Source organism: Lutra lutra, chromosome 5 (assembly GCF_902655055.1).
Source record: "Lutra lutra chromosome 5, mLutLut1.2, whole genome shotgun sequence".
NCBI classification, from domain to species: Eukaryota; Metazoa; Chordata; class Mammalia; order Carnivora; family Mustelidae; genus Lutra; species Lutra lutra.
This window is the reverse complement of record NC_062282.1, coordinates 57888932-57913637: the sequence shown is the minus strand read 5'-3', so window position 1 is coordinate 57913637 and position 24706 is coordinate 57888932. Positions and strand designations below refer to the sequence as shown.

Sequence of the window (24706 nt, the reverse complement as noted above, 5' to 3'; positions counted from 1 at the left end):
GAACACTTCCCAGCTTATTCCCTGTATTTCTGTGCATTCTCTTGTAAGTTTGCTAAGCTTTTCATGTAAATCACACATGGCTGGTACACAAAGCACAAGACATGGACCTCGTGAGTCAACCTTGCCATACTGCCTCTCAGCACTGTTTTTGCTTCAGTCTACATGTCCATACATTTACAGCAATCCTTGACAAGTGATAACAAACTTCTTCTTCATGGATATTGGATATGAAGAGAATGCCAACTGTTAGTGCTTGAGAAAAATATCCTCCTCCCCAAAGAAATCAAAATACTGAAAGAAAAATAAGTTTTGGTGAAAGTAACAGGGAGAATGATATGTGGAATGGGGTAATAACATACATCAGTTCACCTATGCTCTGAAACACAAAAAGACAAATGCATAACACAAAATTAACACCACATCTGAAGAGGAAAGAAATTATATAGTACACAGGATAGGGGAGGTTCAAATAGGTTTTAATCAAAGAGAATCTGACTGAGAAGCTTAATGTGTAAAATAGTAGAAATTCGAGCTCTTGGAGGTTTGTATATGTGATTCAAGAAAAATAGTTTAAAAACCACAGATAATTTTGTGTTCCTCAGGACAGGGATATATAATGGTCTCAAGAATACCCCTTATGAGCGAAAGCTTTGCCTTATGTTACAATTATCAAAACCTACCATTGTGGGGCTCCAAAACAACCACCAAATTGTCAAGGAATTCAGCATTCAGGACAAAAGAGGCACTTCTGTCATTCCCACAAGATTCTGCTATGGGTCGATAAAAGGATTGTTGTCTTAAACTAAACTCTAAAGGGCAGATGATGCCAGCAAGCTTTGCTTTCAGTTTTTACCAACTCAGGGATCGACGCGCAACAGTGCAAGAACTTAAGGAAGCTCGGAGGAAGTCAGTGGGGTCAGCTCTACCTACCTTGTCTTGGAAACTCATCTGACTCCCGGTGAACTAGGTCTGTGACTCGGTTTCCATAGTGCATCCTACTGTCGTGGTCATAGGCCTTCAGAGTCTCGCTGGAGCTGTAGGACTTTTGCGTGGGCACGCGGCAGTCTTCACTGTCCAGGGAGGAACTTGTGTAGCGGCACTCTTTGCCACACCGTCCCCTGGTCAGAGAGCGGTGTCGCCTGTCCTTCACATCCATTATTCTGGGTCTGGCAGAAAAGTGAGGCCTGAGTTTTGGCACTTGTCACTTTGCCACCTAAAAACATCAAAGAAAAAGAACAAGACTGTGATTATAAAAAAATGCTGCCTTTAGTTCTGACTCATGCTCTGACTCAGATAAAAACATGAAAAGGAAATTTGGTCAGCAGTGCCCAATCTCTTCTGCAAATATTTAATGCATACTTAAACAATCAGCTTCAATAGAACAACTGGATACAGTAAATTAATTCTTTTGCTGGTTAATACATTTTGAGAAAAAAAAAGTATTAGAATAACTCATCTTTTGATTTTCTTATATGTATACAAATGACATAAGTCTGTCACTAATGCAAGATTTTACTATGAAGTGGTTCAAAGCAAAACTGATTTTACCCAACTTTAATTGCCCTCTCTTTTTGCTATGGAGAGGTTGGGATAAAGCAAATATCAAAATTAAATAAATAAAAATAAAAGAAAGGTGTACAGAGGCACACATATATGCTACTAAAGCTTTGTAATGGTACCAAGTCACATCTGGCTAATATAAAATTGCCTAGCTGGGTCTGGAGAATAGTAACATAAGCCACTCCTGACATGCAAACAATCTTCCTCTGATTGTTTTTTAAGATTTTATTTACTTATTTGAGATATTTAAGATTTTATTTTTTTATTTATTTACATTGAGAAAACTCCTAATCAGTTTTCTTTCCTTTGCAAATCTGTGTCTTGAAATTACAGGTGGCTCCTTCCCTGGTCACCCACCAACAGGAGATCCTGCTCACAAGAGGTCTAACGGGAACAACCACCTGATGACCAGCCTGAGCCTGCTGGGCTTCACTGTTGGGCTATCCACTGCTGAAAAGAAAAATGGGGAAGAGTACTGAATGCAATGGGTAAACTGATGGGAAAGAACCTCTTTAACATATGAACTGGTAACCAGAGAGCCCCTCAGTCTGTTACTTGACACCCTGAGTCTGAAAGTATGTCCCAAACTCAGAAAACACTAGCCTTCTGCCAAGCAAACACAATAAAATCACTTAGATGCCTCCAAGTTTCAAATGATGGGCTCTTCCTGATTTCACTGGCCATGCAAAATAGCATGGAACATAGGGCCAGGGCCTACACAGAATGGACAAATAGGAAATTTAATTAAAATGGAAAATACAACCCAGAGCCAATGTAGTGATTTTTCTCCAAGCTCCTATTGTTCACTGCCTCCTCAATATGTCAGAAAATATTTGGTGAGCAGATCTGTGGTGAATTCCTCTGCTCTTCTTTGGCTATCTACCACATTATAATGGAATGCCTATTTAAACCAAATAACTAGCCTGTATGCAAAGCAATGTGCATGGCATCTGTCTCAAGATGGCAGAAGCCAAGTTATCTTCCCTTGTCTTCTTATACTAAGAGTCCCTTTTGGATCTCATGAATCCTCCTGATTTATATTACTTGTATACTTTATCAAGTACTGCTCATAATCATGGACAATTTTGTTTGAAAATTGATAATTAAAGAGAGGGTACACCTGTTGCGGACACCAAGGACAGCGGAATTGCTGCCATAATCATTCATAAAAGAGCTAATCTTTAGTTTCCTAGAACGTACAGTTCCTGACTCAGGAGGCTGAGAAGCATCTTTGTGAGTTATGAGTCAGGACCTCAGGACCTGCTTGAAGGACACAAATACTCCATGTTGACATGGAAGTTTTTGCTGCTGCACAGCTAATCCAAGTATCTTAACATTAATGCGATTTCTAGATGCCAAAAGTCACCTTCCCTAGTTTACAACATGTGATCTCAACATTTTGGAATTCATATTACAGGTTGGTTAAGAGTATGACCACTGAAACCTTGACTGGATGCTAACCTTACCAGGGTTACTGACTAGCCAGAGCTTTTGTAAAATTAGTCCTGGACTTTCAAATTTAATTTCTCAACCAGTGAATATGGAACATAACAGAATCTACTTCATAAAGTTTTTGTAAAAATTAAAACAGTTACTGTGGTAAAGCTCCTAATATGTTGTCTAACATGTGGTAGGGACTCTATAAGAAATAGGTTTTTTTCCTCTAAAATAATTAAAAATTTTTTCTTAGCTAAGTAGTTACAGATGTGCATAAGACAGAGGGTGGCAATAATAATATAAATCCCTAGAATTCAAAATTCTAATTATAAATACCAATACTGAACTACACACAGATAAAGGAAGACCTTCACCCCCTATTAAATGTATATAAGACTGTGTGCACCAACACTGAAGAGTCACAGTGTTTCTTTGGGGAGTTGGGTGTTTTGAGTGAATTTTATAATTTTCTCTCTCCTGCTTCACTGTAAGTTTTTACTTTATGTTTTTAGTGTTCCTGACTTATGAAATCCTATCTCCTTTAATTTGTATCGTGCTTTAGAAAGTGGGCTTTCTGTGTGTGGGTATGTGATTTTATTTCATACATTTTTAAAAAATCATGTTCTAAGTGGGGGTCTAAAGGCTTATTACCTATTCATAAAGTACAAGACCTATAGTGGATGGACATTTTGACATCTAATTTGGTTGTCCAGTGATTTTCTTTCTTTTTTTTTTTTTTTTTTTTTTACTAAATTCCTCTTTTTTGTCTATTCCCTTGATAGTTAAATTTGTCAGCAATGTCATCTCTGGACAAATGATAGAAGTTTATATATAATGAGGTAAAAAAATGACAAATCTTGGTCAGAGAAAGCTACTTTTTTAAGGAACTGAGCAGAGTACCCTGATTGTTGGCCAAAAGACATTCTGCACTTAGACTGCTTGTTATTTAAAAATTAGTTTTCAAGAATAAAAAAGACAAAATGGGAGAATTTATATTACAATTTTGATCTCCAGCTTATCATGAAAATTCAGGTAGTCCAGAAATTTCTCCTTCCAGAAAGATGTAATAAACATCTATTCCTCCTACTAGGAACAACTAAAACACCTGGATATTATATATAAAACAAATATGAGAAAAATATGAAAGGTAGAAAGAGAGAGCAGATCAACTAGGGCCTTTAGGACCCATGCAACAATACTATGGCAAATTCCTGAGATTTCTTTTTCCATATATATCTCAGAGTTGGAGCTAAAGACACTGGCAACCCAGAAATATCAATAGATGCAGACAACTAAAGCTCCAACAAAAGCAGGCTTCCTCTAGCCAAAGGACTAACAAAGAAGCAGTATAACAAGAAAGAAAATGTTTAGAGAGTAACAACTTCCCTCTAGCCAAACAACATGGAAAAACCTATAGTCCCAGTCTCACCTTCATCAGCAAAAGCCAAGTGGAGAGCCTAGATTTCCAAGCTGCTGAGGTGACAAGTCCTCCCAATCTCAAACAGTGGTTTCAGGAAAAGCTAAGAAGGGAGCCAGGATTTTCATCTCTTCCAGAAAATAACGAGGCCATCTTCTTCTAATAGGAAGCTTGGCCTTCCACTCCCATGGAGTAGTAAAACAAGATGCCACTCTCCTTTGCTGGAGTGGTATAGGAGGAGGCCTAGTGGGGAGTTAGGAGTTTCATCACTATCTCCAGTGGTAACCAGTCATTCTGCCTCTTGTTGGTAGTTGTCAGGGTCACTAGATATTGGTATCACTGGGGCTAATGAGGAACTCATAGCCTAACCACCAAGGGAAGTGTCAGTGGAGGCCAACTGGGGAAGCAGAACTCCCCTACCTCCTCCGCACACACCAGCTTCTAATAAGGAGCTCCCTGCCCTGGGGTATTGGCAGAGACTGAGTGGGGAACCAGGGCTTTTATTCCAATCTAGTAGGAATGAAGTGGGATTTCTCTTTTGACAGAGCAGTGTCAGAGGAAACCAATTAAAACAGAAAACTTAAGTAAGACATAGAATCTCGTAATACCCAAAATGTCTTGATTTCAACAACAACAACAAAAGAACAACCTGTCATATACCAAAAACTACGAAATCTCAAACTGAATGAAAAAAAAAAAAAAAATAGATGCCAATGCTGAGATGACAAGATGTTTGAATTATCTGACATAAGACTTTAAAACAGCCATCAGAAAACTCTTCAATGAGCAATTATGGACACATTTAAAACAAATGAAAAACTAGACATTCATAAAAAAGATAAGAATCTCAGCAAATGGATAAAAATGTAAAGTAGACTCTGAGGTAAGTTTTTAGAACTAATAAATAACTAAAATGAAAAACTCAATAGATGGGCTCAAGAGCAGAATGGAGGGATACAAGAAAGAATAAGGGAACTTGAAAATTGGACAATGGAAATTACTCAAACTATACAACAGATAAAAAAAAAAAAATAGCCTAGGGAAAAAGAGCCACAGGGACCTGTAGAATGATAACAAATGACCTATGGTTATGTCAGATTCTCAGAATGAAAGGAAAAAGGGAGAGGGCTGAGAAGCAGCTGAGTACATCCAAATTTGCAAAAGACATAAAGCCACTCATTTAAGAAGCTGAACAAACATGAAATGGGGTAAATCCAAATGTATCCATAATAAGGCATATAGTCAAACTTCTGAAAAGTTTAAGAAAATTTTGAAAGCAGTGAAAGAAAAATAACATCTTACCTACAGAGGAAAGCAATTTAAGTGAAAATGGATTTGTAAAGATACAAACATAGTGATCCGAAGGGGCACGTGCACCCGAATGTTTATAGCAGCAATGTCTTCAATAGCCAAACTATGGAAAGAACCTAGATGTCCATCAACAGACGAATGGATAAAGAAGATGTGGTATATATACACAATGGAATACTATGCAGCCATCAAAAGAAATGAAATCTTGCCATTTGCGACGACGTGGATGGAACTAGAGGGTATCATGCTTAGCGAAATAAGTCAATCGGAGAAAGACAACTATCATATGATCTCCCTGATATGAGGGAGAGGAGATGCAACATGGGGGTTAAGGGGGTAGGAGAAGAGTAAATGAAACAAGATGGAATTGGGAGGGAGACAAACCATAAGTGACTCTTAATCTCACAAAAGAAACTGAGGGTTGATGGGGGGAGGGGGTTTGGGAGGGGGATGGGATTATGGACACTGGGGAGGGTATGAGCTATGGTGAGTGCTGTGAAGTGTGTAAACCTGGCGATTCACAGACCTGTACCCCTGGGGATAAAAATATATGTTTATAAAAAATAAAATTAATAAAAAAAAAATACATACTCTCAAAAAAAAAAAAAAGAAAGAAACCATGAAAGTCAGAAAAAAATAGCACAATGGTTTTCAAATGCTGAAAAAAGAAGTTTTAATCCAGAATCTTACATCTATCTAGTAAAATTATTCTTATAGAATGAAGGAGGAAACATGGCAACTCACATGACGAAAAAAACTAAGATAATTTATCAGTATGGTATTAACACAAAAATAGACACATAGAGGAGTGTCCAGGTGGCCCAGCTGGTTAAGCATCTGACTCTTGATTTGGGCTCAGATCATGATCTCAATGTCATGACATAGAGCCCCACATCAGACTCCACAGTGCATGTGGAGCCTGCTTAAGATTCTTTCTCTTCCTCTTCCTGTCCCTCTCTTCTCTCTCTCTTTAAAAAAAAAAAAAAAAAGTTTCTTAAAACAAAAAAAATAGACACATAGATCAATAAAACAGAATAGAAAGCCCAGAAATTAACCTATAATTTATGGTCAATGGTCAATTAGTCTTTGACAAAGGAGGCAAGAATATGCAAGGGGAAAAGACAGTCTCTTCAACAAACAGTGCTGGGAAAATTGGACAGTTACACGCACAAGAATGAAACTTGGCCACTTTCTTATACCATACTCAAAAATAAACTCAAAGCGGATTAAGGACTTAAATGTGAGACCTGAAACCATAAAAATCCTAGAAGAGAGCACAGGCAGTAATTTCTCTGACATCAGCCCCAACAACATCTTCTAGATTCGTTTCCTGAAGCAAGGGAAACGAAAGCAAAAATAAACTACTGGGACTGCATCAAAATAAAAGACTTCCACACAGCAAAGGAAAAAAACCAACAAAACTAAAAGATAACCTACTGAATGGAAGAAGATATTTGCAAATGACATATCAGACAAAGGGTTAGTACCTAAAATATATAAAGAATTGCTACAACTCAACACTAAAACAACACCAATAACAAAAAACCCAAAAAATCTAATTAAAAATGGACAGAAGACATGTACAGACATTTCTCCAAAGAAGACAGATAGATAACCATCAGACATATGAAAGGATGCTCAATGGCACTCACCATCAGGAAAATGCTAATCAAAACCACAATGAGGTAACATCTCACAACTGTCAGAATGGCTATAATAAAAAACACAAGAAACAAGTGTTGGCGAGAATGTAGAGAAAAAGGAATCCTTGTGAACTATTGGTGAGAATGCAAACTGATTTGCTCACTGTAGAAAACGGTATGGAGTTTCCTCAAAAAGTTAAAAATAGAACTACCCTATGATCCAGCAATTGTATTACCTAAATAATACAAAAACACTAAATTGAAGGGATCTGTGCACCCCATGTTTATTGCAGCCCTATTTACAACAGCCACATTATGGAAGCAACCTAAATGATGTCTACTGATAGATGAATGTATAAAGAAGATGTGGTGTGTATATATACATATATACATCATATATACTATATATTTTCATATAACATTATATATATATGTACATACATATCCACATGCCATGTATGTATATATGTAATGGAAAATATTATAGAGCCACAAAAAAGGATGAAATCTTTCCATCTGCAACAATATGGGTGGATCTAGAGAGTAAATGCTAAGCAATATAAACCAGAAAAAGACAAATACTGCACTATTTCACTCATACATGAAATTTAAGAAACAAAACAAATGAACAAAGGAAAAAAAGAGATAGAGAAACAAACTGAAAACAGATTCCTAACTATAGAGAACAAACAGATGGTTACCAGAGGGGTGGGGGGGGTGGGGAGTGGATAAAATAGGTGAAGGGGATTAAGAGTATACTTATCTTGAGGAGCACTAGGTAATATATGGAATTGTTGAATCACTATACTGTATACCTGAAATGAATATAACATTGTATGTTAACTATACTGGATCCTGAATAGCTAAAAAAAAGAGAAAAAAAAGACAAAACAAAAAATTTAAATGCTTGGAAACAAACAGAAAACTAAGATTATTTATCACCAGAAGACTTAATTCTAAAAGAATAAAGAATTAGTTCTCTAAAACAGAAAGGAAACAATAAAAAGGAGAAAATTCAGAAATAATACAAGAAGAAATCAGAAAGGAAGAAAAAACATGGTAAGCAAATTAGGAATACACACAATAGGCTTTCTGCTTTCTAAATTATTTTTGGTGATTGAAGTAAAAATTACAGCACTGATGAGGTTCTAAATGTATACAGAGAACATATTTACAACATTCTAGTATAATTAGGGAGGGTAAAGTAATATAAAAGGAGGAAGGGTTTCCACAATTTACTCAGACTGGTAAAGTGATGAAAGTAGTTAACTATGATAAGATATGTAGGCATAATGTAACAACTAAAAGATTTACACACAGAGATGTACTCAAAAACACTGTGGATAAATCAAACTGGAGTTCAAAAAAAGTTCAATAACCCACAGGAAAGTAAGAAGAAGAAAATAGAGAAATAAAAAATAAAATGAGGGGCACCTGGGTGGCTCAGTGGGTTAAGCCTCTGCCTTTGGCTCAGGTCATGATCTCAGGGTCCCGGGATCGAGCCCCGCATTGGGCTCTCTGCTCAGCAGGGAGCCTGCTTCCCCCTCTGTCTCTGCCTGTCTTTCTGCCTACTTGTGATCTCTGTCAAATAAATAAATAAAATCTTTAAAAAAAAAAGTAAAAATAAAATGAAAGAATAAACAGAAAACAGAAAGTAAAACAGCAGCCTTATCCCTAACACAGCAATAATTATATTAAATGGTAAGTAGTCTGAACACACAAATTAAGAAACAGAAACCTGCAGACTAAATTTAAAAATATGACCCAACTCTATGCTGTCACTAAGAAAGTCACTTTAAATATAACAGTGTAGGCATATTCAAAGTAGGACTAAGGAAATTATATTTAATACAAACATTAAAGAAAACAAGAGGGATTATGTTAATATTACATAAAGTAGACTTTACAGAAAAGAAAATTAGCAGAGACAGAGAAGGAAAATATATAGTAATATAAGGATGAATCCTCCATGAGGAAACAGGAGCTCTAAATAGGTATGCACCAAAAACAGAGTTCTAAAATATGTTAAGTAAAAAATGATAGAACTAAAAAAAAAAATAAATAAATCCACAATTACAGCTGAAAATTTCAACACTGGAGACCCACTGATTGATAATGCAATTAGATAAAAAATAAAGAAGGATATATAAGAATCCCCAAAATACCATCAACCAACAGGGTCTATTCAACATTTATAGAATATTCTTCCCAACAACAGCAGAAAATATACTCCTTTTGGTATCCATGGAACATATATCAAGAGGGAACACAGCCTGGGCCTTAAAACAAAAATTAAAAATTTTAAAGTAATTGAAATCATACAGAGTATGTTCTCTTAGCATATTGGAATCAAACCTGAATCAGTAACAGAAAGATAAGAAGAAAATCTCCAAACACTTGAAAACTAAACAACACTTTTCTAAGTAATTCATGAGTAAAAGAAGGATTTCAAGTGAGATTAAAAAAAATACATTAAAATGAAGGAAAATAAAAATATATCAAAATTTATGAGAAACTGCAAAAGTAGTGCTCGGACGGAAACTTACAGAACTAAAAACATCCATTGGAAAATAGGAAAAACCTCAAATCAATAATCTAAACTTCCATGTCAAGAATCTAAAGAATGAAAAAAACCCAAAGCAAGAAGGAAGGAAATAATAAAGGACCAAATTCAGTGGAACTGAAAACAGAAAAATAATACAGAAAAGCAATGAGACAGGTTTTATCTTTGAAAAGTTCAATAAAATTGACAAACTTCTTGCAAGTTTGAAAAAGGAAAAAAAAAAAGACACAAATTACCAGTATCAAGAATGAAATGGGAGACCACTAGAGACCCTGATGACATGAACAAGACTGTTAAAGAACACCACGAAGAAATCTACAAAAACAAATTTAAAAACTAAGATGAAATGGATCAACTTCTCAAACAACTAGGGATCACAATTCACCCAATATGAAATAGAGCATTTGAATAACCTTGTAACTATTAAAGAAATTTAATTTGCAATTTTTAAACACACACACAAAATCTCCAGGCCCAGATGATTTCACTGGAGAATCCTATTGAATGTTTAAAGAAGAATTAATACCAGTTCTACAAAATCTCTCCCAGAAAATTAAGAGGAGGGAACATTTGACAATTCATTTCATGAAGCTACTATTACCATGATAGCCAAACGAGACAAAGTCAATATCAAAAAACAAAAACAATAAATACAAATGAACCTGAAGACCGGTATGTCACCATTAATACAGATGAAATATCCTTACATTAGTAAATAAAATCCAGCAATATATAAAAAATATAACATAACAAAATAGGATTATTCTGGGGGTGTAAGGATGGCTCTCACATTATAAAATCAATCAATGTAATCTACCATATTAATAGGCTAAAGAAGAAAAATCAAATAATAATATCAATCGATGTAGAAAAAAACATATGGCAAAACCCCACAACTACTCATGATAAAAACTCTCAGAAATATAGGGATAGAGAAAATTTCTTCAACTTGATAAAGAGTTAACAACCAAAAAGCTATGCATATATTACACTAATGGTGAAAACAAAAGTCATTTCCCTATGAATGAGAACAAGGCAAGTATGTCTGCTGTCCTCACTCTTATTCAAAAGTGGAACTTCTAGCCAGTGCAATGACATATGAAAGGGAAATTAAAGAGCAGAAAGAAGACATAAAACTGTCCCTATTTAAGATGGCATGGTTTTCTATGCAGGAAATCCCAAAAAAACTTCTAGAATAAATGAATTTAACAAGGTCAAAGGATACAAGATAAACATACAAAAAGAAAAATGGATTGCACACATTGTGATGAACACTGGGTGTTATATGCAACTAACGAATCTTTGAACACTACATCAGAAACTAATGATGTACTATATGTTGGCTCATACAATAAAAAAAAATGAAATGCATTTCAGTATACTAGCAATAAAAACACGGACACCAGAATGCAAAATACAATACTATTTATAATATTTTTTTAAAAAGAGAGGAATACTTAGAAATCTAACAACACGTACAAAAATTATATGGTGAAAATAGCAAAACACTGATGAAAGATTTTAAAGATCTAAATAAATGGAGAGACAAATTATGTTTAAAGATTGGAAGAATCAACATAGCAAAAAAAAAAAAAAAAAATCAATTCTCCCCAAACTGACATATAAACTGAATGAAGTTCCTATCAAATCCCAGCAAAAAATTTTATATAGACAAGATTATTCTAAAGTTTATATAGAAAGGCAGATGAAATAGAATAGCTAAAAGGTTTTTTGTTTTTGTTTTTTTCATAAGAAGAAAGAAGAAGGAATCAGTTTACCTAATTTTAAGGCTTCTATAGCTGCAGTAATCAATCCTGTGTGTTACTGGCAGCAGGACATCACATAAAGAGAATACTGTAGAGAACTTAGGTACACACCCACTGATAATATGCTCAACTAATTTTAAAAATGCAAAAGAATTTCGACAGAGGTAAGGTAGCATTTTCAATGAATGGTGCTGAAATAGTTGGACATCAATAAGCAAAAGCAAAAACGAACAAAAAAGAAAATTGAGTTTTTTTCCTACTAATACAAAAATTACTAAAAATGGATATGGTGATTAGATATAAAGAATAAAATTTTTAGAAAACATTTAGAAAAAATTATAAAACTTGGAGAGTAGAAAGGAGAAAATCTTTAGACTTGACATCAAATATATTATCTATAAAATGAACAATTAATAAATTGAACTTCATCAAAATTAAACACTTGCTCTGAAAAAGATCCTGTTAAGAGCATGAAAAGACAATCTACAGACTAAGAGAACCTACCCACAAAGCATAATCTGATAAAGGATAAGTATTGAGAATACACAAGTATTTCTCAAAATCAACTGTTAAAAAAACAAACAATCCAATTAGAAAATTGGCAAAAGATAAGAAGTGGCATTTCACTAAATAGGACATATGAATGATAAAAAAACACATGAAAAAATGTTCATCATTAGCCATTAGAGGAATGCAAATTAAAACCACAATGACATATTACTACAGACTTGTCAGAATGGCTTAAAAAAAAAAAAAGGAATAAGTAAAAAAGTAACAAGATGACCTGCTGACAAGGATGTGGAAAAACTGGATCACTCATGCACTGATGATATAAAATGGCAAAGTCACTCTGGAAATCAGTTTTGCAATTAATTTCCAATTTTGTCCATTCCCTACCCACCACTCCTCTGGTAACCATGAGTTTGTTCTTTATGAGTCTTGTTTCTGTTCTGTTTTTTAGATTCCATGTATAGTGAAGTCATAAGTCATTGTCTTTGTCTGACTTATTTCACTTAGTATAATACCCTCTAGGTCTATCCATGTTGTTGCAAATGGCTGAGTAATGTTCCATTGTGTATGTACATCACAGCTTCTTCATCCATTCACCAACTGAGGGACATTTAGTTTCCTTCCATATCTTGGCTATTGTATATAACCCTCTGATGAACAAAGGGGTGTATCTGTCTTTATGCATTAGTGTTTTCATTTTGGGGGAGGGATAAATATATAAAAGTGGAACAGATTGTACCATAGTTCTATTTTTAATTTTTTGAGAACACTTCATACCATTTCCATAGTAGACACACCAATACACATTCCCTCCCACAGTGCATGGGTGTTCTCTTTTCTTCATGTCCTTGCCAACACTTGTTACTTACTGTCTTTTTGTCATTCTGATCAGTGTGAGATGATATCTGATCCTGGGGTTTTGTTTGTTTGTGGGGTTTTTTCCCCCCAGAGTCCACCCACCCTTCCTTCCTTCCTTCCTTCCTTCATTTATTTATTTATGCTAAATGACCCTAAATCTTTATTTGACTAAATTCTATTTCATACATAAGCATGATGGCCTCCCCTGTTATTAGATTTTGGCATTTAAAAAACCAACGAACCAAAACAAAACCAAAAACCAAAAAACAAGCAGCCTCATCCAGGACAGTACAAATGCCAAGGGTGATGGTGGTCTACAGTTTTATTGTAGGATAAATACGTATTTTTTTTGTGAACATATAATGTGCTGTTTCAGGGGTACAGGTCTGTGATTCATCAGTCTTAAACATTTCACAGCATTACCATAGCACATACTGTCCCCAATGTCCATCATCCATCCACCCCATTCCTTCCACTCCTCCTTCCCCTCTAGTAACCCTCAGTTTGTTTCCTGAGATTAAGAGTCTCTTATGGTTTGTCTCCCTCTCCAGATTCATCTTCTTTCATTTTTCCCTCCCTTCCACTAGGATCCTCTGTCTTGTTTCTCAAATTCCTCAAATCTGTGAGATCATATGATACTTGTCTTTCTCTGATTGACTTATTTTGCTTAGCATAATACTCTCCAGTTCCATCCATATCATTGCAAATGGCAAGATTTTGGGGGGTTCTGATGGCTGCATAATACTCCATTTTTATTATATATAATATCATTAATATAATATATATTCTCACTTCCCATAGTTTGGCTCTTGTGGACATTTCTGCTATAAACATTAGGGTGTACATGGCTCCTTGGGATCACCACATTTGTATCTTCAGGGTAAATACCCAGTAGTGTAATTGCTGGGTTGTAGGGTAGTTCTATTTTCAACTTTTTGAGGAACCTCAAATACTGTTTTCCAGAGCAGCTGCACAAGCTTGCATTGTCTTTGGGTCTAAAATGAGTCTCTTGCAGATAGCATATTGATGGGTCTTGGTTCTTTTTTTTTCTGATACCATGTTTCTTTTGATTGGGGGCATTTAGCCCATTTATATTCAGAGTAACTATTGAAAGATAAGAATTTAGTTTTACAGGCAATACAGGCCACTGTATTGCCTGTAAGATGACTGTTATTATATATTGCCTCTGTTCTTTTCTGGTCTATGTTACTTTTAGGCTCTCTCTCTGCTTTAGAGGACCCCTTTCAATACTTCCTATAGGGCTGGTTTACTGTTTACAAATTCTTTTAGTTTTTGTTTGTCCTGGAAGCTTTTTATTTCTTCTTCTATTTTCAATGACAGCCTAGCTGGATATAATATTCTTGGCTGCATATTTTTCTCATTTAGTGCTCTGAATATATCATGCTAGTGCTTTCTAGTGTGCCAGGTCTCCGTACAGTGGTCTGCTGTCAGTCTAATATTTCTACCATTGTAGGTTACAGACCTCTTGCCGAAGCTGCTTTCAGGATTTTCTCTTGGTCTCTGAGACTTTTAAGTTCTACTATTAGATGATGGGGTGCTGACCTATTTTTATTGATTTTGAGGGGGGAATTCTCTGTGCCTCCTGGATTTTGATGCCTGTTTCCTTCCCCAAACTAGGGAAGTTCTCTGCTATAATTTGCTCCAATATACCTTCTGTCCCTCTCTTTCTTTCTTCTTCTTATGGGATCCCAAGTATTCTAATATATTTTTGTCTTATGGTATCACTTGTCTCTGGAATTCTCCCCTTGTGATCCAGTAGTTGTTTATCTCTCCTTTTCTCAGCTTCTTTATTCTGCATCATTTGGTCTTCTATATCACTAATTCTTTCTTCTGCCTCACTTATTCTTGAAGTAAGAGCCTCAATTTTTGATTGCACCTCCTTAATAGCTTTTTTCATTTCAACTTGGTTAGATTTTAGTTCTTTATTTCTCCAGAAAGGGATTCTCTATTATTGTCTATGCTTTTTTCAAGCCCAGCTAGTATCTTTATAATCGTCTTTCTGAACTCTAGTTCCAACATCTTACTAATGTCCGTATTGATTAGGTGGTCCCTAGCCATTGGTACTGCCTCATGTTCCTTTTTTTTTGAGGTGAGTTTTTCTACCTTGTCATTTTGTCCAGAGAAGAACAGATGAATGAGAGAACAAAATGCTAAAAGAGTAACAATGACCCCAGAAAAATATACACTAAAATATACACTAAATATACATTAACAAATCAGAAGAGAACTGAAACTGGCAGGAAAAGAAAGGAAAAAAATATATATATATATATGATCAGTCTGGTAAACAGAACAGAAGCACAGACTTGATTTTGGGTGTACTTTGGTTTGTTAGAAGATACTGAGTCGCACAATTTTAAAGAAAGAAAAACACATATATTATATGTATATTATATATATATATATATATATATATATGCACACACACAAAAATAAGGTTAAATACAATGAAGGGATAGAATATGACTATAAAAATGTAAATTAAAAAAGATTTTCTATGCAAGCTGGTGCAACCACTCTGGAAAACAGCGTGGAGGTTCCTCAAAATGTTGAAAATAGAACTACCCTATGACCCAGCAATTGCACTGCTGGGTATTTACCCTAAAGATACAAACGTAGTGATCCAAAGGGGCACGTGCACCTGAATGTTTATAGCAGCAATGTCTACAATAGCCAAACTATGGAAAGAACCTAGATGTCCATCAACAGACGAATGGATAAAGAAGATGTGGTATATATACACAATGGAATACTATGCAGCCATCAAAAGAAATGAAATCTTGCCATTTGTGACGATGTGGATGGAACTAGAGGGTATCATGCTTAGCGAAATAAGTCAATCGGAGGAAGACAACTATCATATGATCTTCCTGATATGAGGGAGAGGAGATGCAACATGGGGGGTTAAGGGGGTAGGAGAAGAGTAAATGAAACAAGATGGGATTGGGAGGGAGACAAACCATAAGTGACTCTCAATCTCACAAAACAAATTGAGGGTTGATGGGGGGAGGGTGGTTGGGAGAGGGGAGTGGGGTTATGGACATTGGGGAGGGTATGTGCTATGGTGAGTGCTGTGAAGTGTGTAAACCTGGCGATTCACAGACCTGTACCCCTGGGGATAAAAATATATTACATGTTTATAAAAAATAAAATTAAAAAAAGAGAAAAAGAAAGATTTTCTAAAAAGGTATTGATAAGATGATTAAAATAGGAAAGAGGAAAAATTTCAAAAAATAGAAAAAGAAAAAAAAGAAAATTTAAAAAGTTTAAGTTTGAAAGACTAAAGATTAATGGGACAAAAGCCATGAATTCTGTGTGCTGTACTCCCCACACACTGGAGTTTTGCAGTTCTCTGAAATCGGTAAACTTGGTCTTGGCTGGATGTTATTGCTGATCTTCTCAGGGAGGGGCCTGTTGCCATGATTCTCAAATGTCTTTGCCTGAGGTGGAACTGCCCCACCCTTCCCAGGGACCAGGCTAAGAAATCTGCTCAGGTTTGCTCTTGGGAGCTTTTGTTTCCTGAACACTTTCTTTCTTTTTTTTTTTTTTAAGGTTTTATTTATTTATTTGACAAAGATCACAAGTAGGCAGAGAGGCAGGCAGAGAGAGAGGGAGAGGGAAACAGGCTCCCTGCTGAGCTGAGAGCCTGATGTGGGACTCGATCCCAGTACCCTGAGATCATGACCTGAGCCGAAGGCAGCGGCTTAACCCACTGAGCCACCCGCGCTCCTCCCTGAACACTTTCTGTAGAGCTTTGGAGGATGGGAATGAAAATGGTGGCCTCCTAATCTCCAGTCCTGTAGGAGCTGAGAGCTTGGGGCCACACTCCTCAGTGTGCCCTCAGAGAAAAGCAGTCAATCCCTCCCATCTCCATGGTCTCTGGCTGCTTCATGTTCACCTGGCCTGTGATCGACTGTTTCTGTCTCTGGCTCATGGCCCCATTTGGAGTCTCCAAACCCAGCCAATTCCTGCAGTGCCCTCCTGTGCTGTTCCTCCCAGAGGAGAAAGGAGGGGGTCTCCCTGGATCTGCCACTTGTGGGGTCCCTGCTCGGAAAGCAGTGGCCCGACTGTGCAGGGAACCACGGTTTATGGCAAACCCAAGCTGAGAGCCCACACCTTGGCTCCATCTCTGCAGCTGGCTTCCCTGCTCCAATACCTGGAAGTTCTGCCACACTCAGACACCCCTGGTCTTTCTGTGACCCTGTGGGTCCTGAGACCACACTGACCCAGCGAGGATTCCATACCCCGCTTAGCCACTGGAGCACCATCCCGCCATGTAGCAGACTTCTAAAAGTTCCAATTTTGTGCTCCACTGCTCTATCACTTGCCAGCAGCCAGTCCCTCCCCCCACGGTCTATCTTCCTGTTTGTCACCTTGGATTCACTTCTCCGCACGTCCTACCTTCCAGAAAGTGGTCACTTTTCTGTTCCTAGAATTGCTGCTCTTCTTCTCTTTTATCTCCTGTTGAGTTTGTAGATGTTCAGAATGGTTTGATAATTATCTAGCTGCATTCCTGGACCCAGACGAAATTTAGGTTTCCTATCCCTCCATCATCTTGCTCCTCCCCTAAATCTTCGTGATTTTTAGAGAGAGAAAGGGCCTGCAAGTAAGGGGAGGGATGGGTAGAGGGAGAAACAGAATCTCAGTGCAGAGCCCAATGCAGACTCAAACTCACGACCCTGAGATCATGATCTAAGTGAAATCAAGAGTCAGACATTTAACCCACTGAGCCACCCAGGCACCTGTGATTGTGGTTTTGATCTATATTTCTCTGATGGTTAGTGATAATGAGTATTTTTTTCACTTGCATATATGTCTTCTTTGGGAAAATGTAGTTTTTAAAATCACTGAATGTGCAACTTCCATAGAACCCAGCAACTGTCCTACTGGAGATTTATTACAGAGAAATAAAAATCTGTGTTCACACAAAAACCTGTACACAAATGTTTATAGAAGAATATATATTCTTAATAGTCTCAAACCAGAAATGACCCAAATGTCCTTCAATGGGAGACTGGTTAAACAAACTCTATTATAGCCATGATATGACATGCTTCTCCACAATAAAAAGGAACGAACTACTGATATACACAAAAACCAGGATGAATCTCCAGAGAATACTGAGTGAAAAAGCCAAACCCAAGAGTGAGTTACTCTGTGGTCCATTTATATAATATCCTTGAAATGACAAAATTAGAGAAATGAGAAATTACTGGTTTTCAGGGTTAAAGAGGGTATGAGTGTGTGAGGGAAGTGAGTATGGCTATAAATGGACAATGCCAGGAATTCTGTGGTGAGAGAAATATTCTGTATCTTGGCTTTATCAATCAATATTCTGGTTGTGATATTGTACTACAGTTTTGCAAGATGTTGGCATCATTGGAAACTGACTTAAGGGCACTATGGGATGTCTCTGTACTATTTCTTGAAATGGCACCTGAATCTCAGTTACATCAAAGTAAAAAGCATAATTTCTTAAATTTTAATCAGGCAATCCAGAAAACTTGGGCTCAAAGTCCATCATGAAAACAAATACCTTATCTGTGAGATCACTCATTGCTAGTTTCATTAGCATTATTATTATTATTATCATCATCATCATCATTTTACTATCCTTTTAATTTTATCACCAGTCTGCTTCCCTTCTTTGAACTCCCTTCTTGGAAAATGCAGGTCATGTTTATGACTTCCAGTATTAAGAAGAAAGAAATACTGTTGTAGCCACTGGGAAAAATCACAAAGAGTCAATTACAGTATAAGAAGCAGCATTTGCCAACATATTTTTCTCCTTAAGACAATTCCAAAGTAATAGAATATTGGTTTTAATCCAGACCTGGCTAAATATCCATCATTTATGTAATAAAATGCATGTATTTCCTATTATGGACAAGCACTCTTTGCATAGTCGTCCTTGAAAATGAAGGTCAACAATTCATGTGGGGAAATGCAAGTTTAGAGACTGATTTTAAAAAGTAATTAAAATTGCCTTGAAGCAGTAGGAAAGATGGTAACCAAAATTATAAATCTTTTCCCCAAGCCTCTGCTTTTTCCGGCACTGACAAATGGCAATCACGGGATGGCAATGCCTTTGCCAGCTCGTTACTGCTATGCTGAGGCTTTATTCTGTTACATTCCACATTTCCTCCCTTGAAGAGTGTTCACACTGCTTTTTTCATCAGTTGCCTAAGTGGGTTCCATCACTTTAGCAGAACAGACTACAGAGATCTTGCCTGCAAGCCTTTGTCTAATTAACTAATCCTATGAGCTGTAACACTGTTCACTATTAACTTTTCAGATTATCCTACTACTTAAGGAGGTTGACTTGTTAATCACTGACAGCCTACTTGAGATGTGTGTGTATGTGTGTGTGTTACTGTATTTGTGAGCGCACCTGTGTGTGTATGCAAATGTGTGCATGAATGATACATAGGTGAATTTTAGGCACGTCCAATGGAGAGCTACTGTTTCCCTGTTATAACTAATACTGCAGGCAGCTGATTAAACTTGACTCACCCTCATCATCCTTAGTCCTTAATCACACCTTGGACATTGTTTCACTGTGCTTCAATATGCGTGTCTCATAAACTGACTGCAGAACTTTGAGAGGTATGGTACCAGGAAAGTCGCCATTTCCAAATGTCCACATGATTTGGAACTCTGTCAATTCTGAATATAGACTAATATGACCACCTCTCTTTCTCATTCAAATTACGATACATCACTGAATAAATTTATCTAGTATGGAGTGGGGAGTCAGTACATGAACTTCAAATAGTCTTGTTTCCTAATTTAAGCTGGTGTCCCAGATACTTTAGGAATCCAATAAAAAGTGTCATTATGTGAGCATGTTTGTAGTTAAAAAAATATATTTTTTAAAAGCTCAACATGAAAGTTCCTGTAGAATATCTTTCTTCCCTCCGATAAAATGTTAATTGGATTGTCTACTTGTTTCTTAAATATTGCAGGAGCCATGTTTCTATGTTTAAAAAGATGTAATGGATAATGCATGATCCCTTTATCCTTAAGTCCTCTGCAAGTTTTGCCCATTACCAAAAGCAGAAATGCTAAGTCAACCTAAAAACAATGCATTCACACATTATTTTCCTGTATATTAGAACTCTTCTATGAAAGACATTTATTTTAAAATCTTTATTTATAAAAATATTTAAAGTACCAAATGAAATATAATATAGAACCTCACATATAAAAAAAAGAGAAAGGCTGAAATAGGGGAGGGAATTGGAGCCCCACTCACTTGCCCCCACCCCGACCCTGAAATAGGGCTCTCAAAGAGTGTGAATACAAGAGTGTGTACTCAAAGATTTTTATAGTCTCTGCTCCTAAAAAACTTAAGAATGTCTGAACAGAGATACACTCTAACATATCTAGAGACAGAAAATCCCTGTGACCTCTGAGTAGACCACGGAAAATCTGGTTTAAAATCTACAAAAGTGGAAGACAGTGTCCTAGTAATTTAATGCACTAGTAAATAAGAGGTCAAAGGCAATTTGCTTTCTGTTCCCCTGTGTCGTTATATTGATATGTCTGGGGATAAAAAGCCAACTCTGGTTAATGTCCAGAGAAAGAAAGGATAAGCAAATTCACAATTGTATTTTGCTCTCTAGCTTCAGAGCTACATGTTGCTGCCTTTGAGAATCTGTTAGGGTCCCTGGAATCATGTACAAAGGAAATGGCGAGTGGAGTACCAAGATCTCTATGACTTTTATAAACTGTGAAATGAAAAGATATTCTGTGTGCTAAGAGTCCCCATGAACAAAAACCACAAAGAGGCAAAAATGCACCCTTACAAGTCTAGAGGTCTGCCATGATAGCACAAGCTTACATGTTTGTGTATATCCTTATTTGAATAGCAATGAAAAATCCGAGTCTATGCCAGACTGGTATTTAGTCCAATTCTGTGCCTTTTTTTTTTTTTTTTCCCTCTCGAGTGGTCCAAACTGTTTAACATTCAAGAAAGTCAGCATGGTTACACCTCCTGCTAAAATTTCAGTGTGAAATGTGGAAGTTTAGTGAAGGCTTTGTCTCCTCAGCTCCACCTTCCCCCAACACAGACCCCTCTGCTCTCTTCCCATTCTCTTATATGCCTCCTGAGATCAGAAGTCGAACAGATGGCTGTACCTTAGGCACTGGCTAAGTTACCTTAATCGGAAAGACAGTCCGTCCCCTCTACTCCTCCCTACCATGCAGAGCTCAGGGAGGCAGGAGAGCAGGCACATGAGCCTGTAGCCTCAAAACCTAATGAAGGAAAGATCTGAACACCTTCTTCTTATCCTGTTGAGTGTGCCCTTTTCATACATGAGACTGAAAGCAGCACCAGATAGAGGGTGCAAAGGATCTTGGACCACTGATTTCTAGGTAAAACCCCAAATTCAAAATCATTGTCAAGTCAGGCTCTTATTTCATGAATGACTACAAAGTGCTAGGCTCTTTATGTAAGTTATCACTAATTTCCCAATCCTGCCACATAGTTTTGTTGTTGTTGTTTGTTTTATGTATGTTTCACAAAAGGGGAAATGGAGAATCTAGGAGGTTAAGTGACTTGCTAACTACATACACTTAATAGGTGTTCATGCTGAGATGGGGACTGAGAACTATCTGACTCTGAGGCCTACCTTCATTCAAAATTAGTAATTCAGAGAAAATGTCAGTCTTAGAACGTTCTGCCATATTCCTTTTGGACATTGGATTTGCAGTTGTCTGAGAACCCAATGTAACTATGTCATGACATTCACTACCACATCACAATCCCGATGTATCCAATAAGAAAAGCATTTGGGCTGCTGGATGGTTCAGTCAGTTAAGCATCTCTTGATTTCAGCTCAGCTCTGATCAGGCTCCAGTCATGACCTCAGTGTCCTGAAATCAAGCTTTGTGCTAAGCAGGGAGTCTGCTTGAGATTCTCTCTCTCCTCTTTCTCTGTCCCCGTGGCTCACGCTATTTCTCTCTCAAAGAAATAAATACATCTTTTTAAAAAGTACGTAAAACATCTGATCAGCTGACCAATATATGCAAACACCTCTTGTACATCATGAACATTGGAAACAAAGGAGAAAGACGTCATGAGAAATCTCATGAAAGATGAGAGGGACAGACATCTGTTTCCACATCTGAACAATGAAAATAAGATGCCACGGGGCACCTGGGTGGCTCAGTGGGTTAAGCCGCTGCCTTCGGCTCAGGTCATGATCTCAGGGTCCTGGGATCGAGCCCCGCATCGGGCTCTCTGCTCAGCAGGGAGCCTGCTTCCTCCTCTCTCTCTGCCTGCCTCTCTGCCTGCTTGTGATCTCTCTCTGTCAAATAAATAAATAAAATCTTTAAAAAAAAAAAGAAAAAGAAAATAAGATGCCTGCTCTGAAGTGTTAATATGAGAATATCAAACTAGCACATGTGACTCTCCTAATAATAGATGTTGAAATTGTGGCAGACTTCACCACCATCACCATCATTCTAATCACTACCATTAATCATCATATCTTCTAGCCATTAAAAATTATGATAGTGGTGGGGGGGTGCCTGGGTGGCTCAGTTGGTTGAATGTCCAACTCTTGGTTTCAGCTCTGGTCCTGAACTCAGGAATCTGGGATTGAGCCCCACATCTGGCTCTGTACTCAGCATGCAGTCTGCTTGTGATGCTCTTCTCCCTCTCTGTCCCCTCCACTGTGTGTGCACACCTCTCTCTCTCAAATAAATAAAATCTTTTAAAAAAATTGTAGTAGCTATTACTTAGTAATCACCAAAGTATGAGTTAAGTACCACTATTCCAAACAATTATCTGTTAGGGTTAGTACTGTAGCATTTTCTGAGGATGTACACACAGATACTAATATTCTCATTTAGCATTCAAACTTGGCTACATGAAACAGGTTCACTAACATTGAAAATGTGAAATTGAGGGGCGCCTGGGTGGCTCAGTGGGTTAAGCCGCTGCCTTCGGCTCAGGTCATGATCTCAGGGTCTTGGGATCGAGGCCCGCATCGGGCTCTCTGCTCAGCAGGGAGCCTGCTTCCCTCTCTCTCTCTCTCTCTGCCTGCCTCTCCATCTACTTGTGATCTCTCTCTGTCAAATAAATAAATAAAATCTTTAAAAAAAATGTGAAATTGAGATGATGAAGCACCACTCCATTCTTTAGCAAATCAGGTATGCTTTGCCCCATGTTTTAAATAGACCATATTAAGTACATCACAGAAATGATGACACATGTAAAGAGAAAATGGCACAAAAAGGATTTGTTGTTTATAATGAACCTCCTACCTGTCCAGAAGACTAGATTCTGCTAACTGGAAATTATTGTCTGCCAGGTGGTGGACATACAGAGAGAGGCTTTGAGGAATTGGAATGCCTCTAAAGTATTCTACATAATAAAGAGAGATGTGGAAATATCTTAAGGGAGGAGGTAAGAGCAGGAACTGGACCCAGAGAACTTTAGACATCATGTAGGGAAGGATGTAAAAGAGACAGATTCAGAGAAGGAGTGGAGAATATAGCTATCCCCTGGGGGCTTTCAGAGTAGAATGGTAACTGGGTGTTGTTAACTCCTTGTGCCCCATGTCCTCACCCAAAAACAGATTGGGGGGAGGCATTCACAGCACAACGTACATTCATCTTTTTTGTTATAAATTTGATAGGATGTGTGCATGAGGCGGAGTCAGAATTTTATTTTACTACTATGAGAAGGCAGACAGCATTCATTAAGGACTTACTTCAATAATGCATGGTATGAGAAATGAGGTATGAAATCCAGAAAGGGATTTGAACAAGGACAATATTTTGTTCTGTATCTGAGATGCCCCTTGAGGGCAAGGACCCTGTCTCCTGCCAATAATCTATCTCCAGGAGCTAGAAGAGACCAGTATTAAAGAACACTTAATAAAACTTTGTTAAAAATAACTCTGCATTTACATAGAGGTATCTGAAGAAAAAAAATGGGGTAAATGTTTAAAAGGCCCTAGGCCATTTTGGTCTTTTTTAGTGTTTAACTCTTCTGCACATATTTTTCAAATTTATTGTTAATTTGCACAATTTACATAAGAATTTTCATACAAGTTTTGTGACATATAACCTTCTGCTTTGTCAAACAAATACCATGTAAGTGGTCTCTTTCAAGATGCCCCTACTTCCTTCAGTAGGAAGCAAAATATAAATATTGCTTATGGCTTTGAAAATTTTAAAATAGTACTCAAGGAGTAGGAACTAGCTCCTTTTATGACGAGAAGTCAGAATCAATAGCCCACATTTAAAACATCTTTTTGTTTTGGAGAGTATGTGCAGAGGTGTAGCATGACTCTAGGTCAGGAGTCAACAAACATTTTCTATCAAGATCAAAATAGTAAATTTTTTCCACATCTAGGGTCTGTCACAACTAGTCACTACCACTACAGTACAAAGGCAGTTATAGAAAATACTTAAATGAATGGGTATGTCTGTGTTCCAATAAAACTTTATTTCCAAAAACACCTAGAGAGCCTGATTTGACCATCAGACTACAGTATGCCCGCCCTTGCTATAGGTAAACGGGGAGTGACCAAAAGAAAGAAGTTTGGGATTCTGGCCAATTATTAGCTTCAAACTAAGCATGTTTCACCAAGGATCTCCCAGAAGA

General features: G+C 37.2%; 1 protein-coding gene across 2 annotated transcripts in view; it reads right to left on the bottom strand.

The window, feature by feature from the left end:
* TENM2 (teneurin transmembrane protein 2) overlaps nucleotides 1-24706 on the bottom strand; it is a 1307492-nt gene that overhangs the window by 923623 nt on the left and 359163 nt on the right. For both annotated transcript variants that reach the window (XM_047731060.1, XM_047731061.1), the window contains one exon: nucleotides 931-1213. In XM_047731060.1, coding sequence (XP_047587016.1) covers nucleotides 931-1156 — 226 coding nt within the window. In that variant the 5' untranslated portion in view covers nucleotides 1157-1213. The remainder of the gene's footprint in view (nucleotides 1-930; nucleotides 1214-24706) is intronic.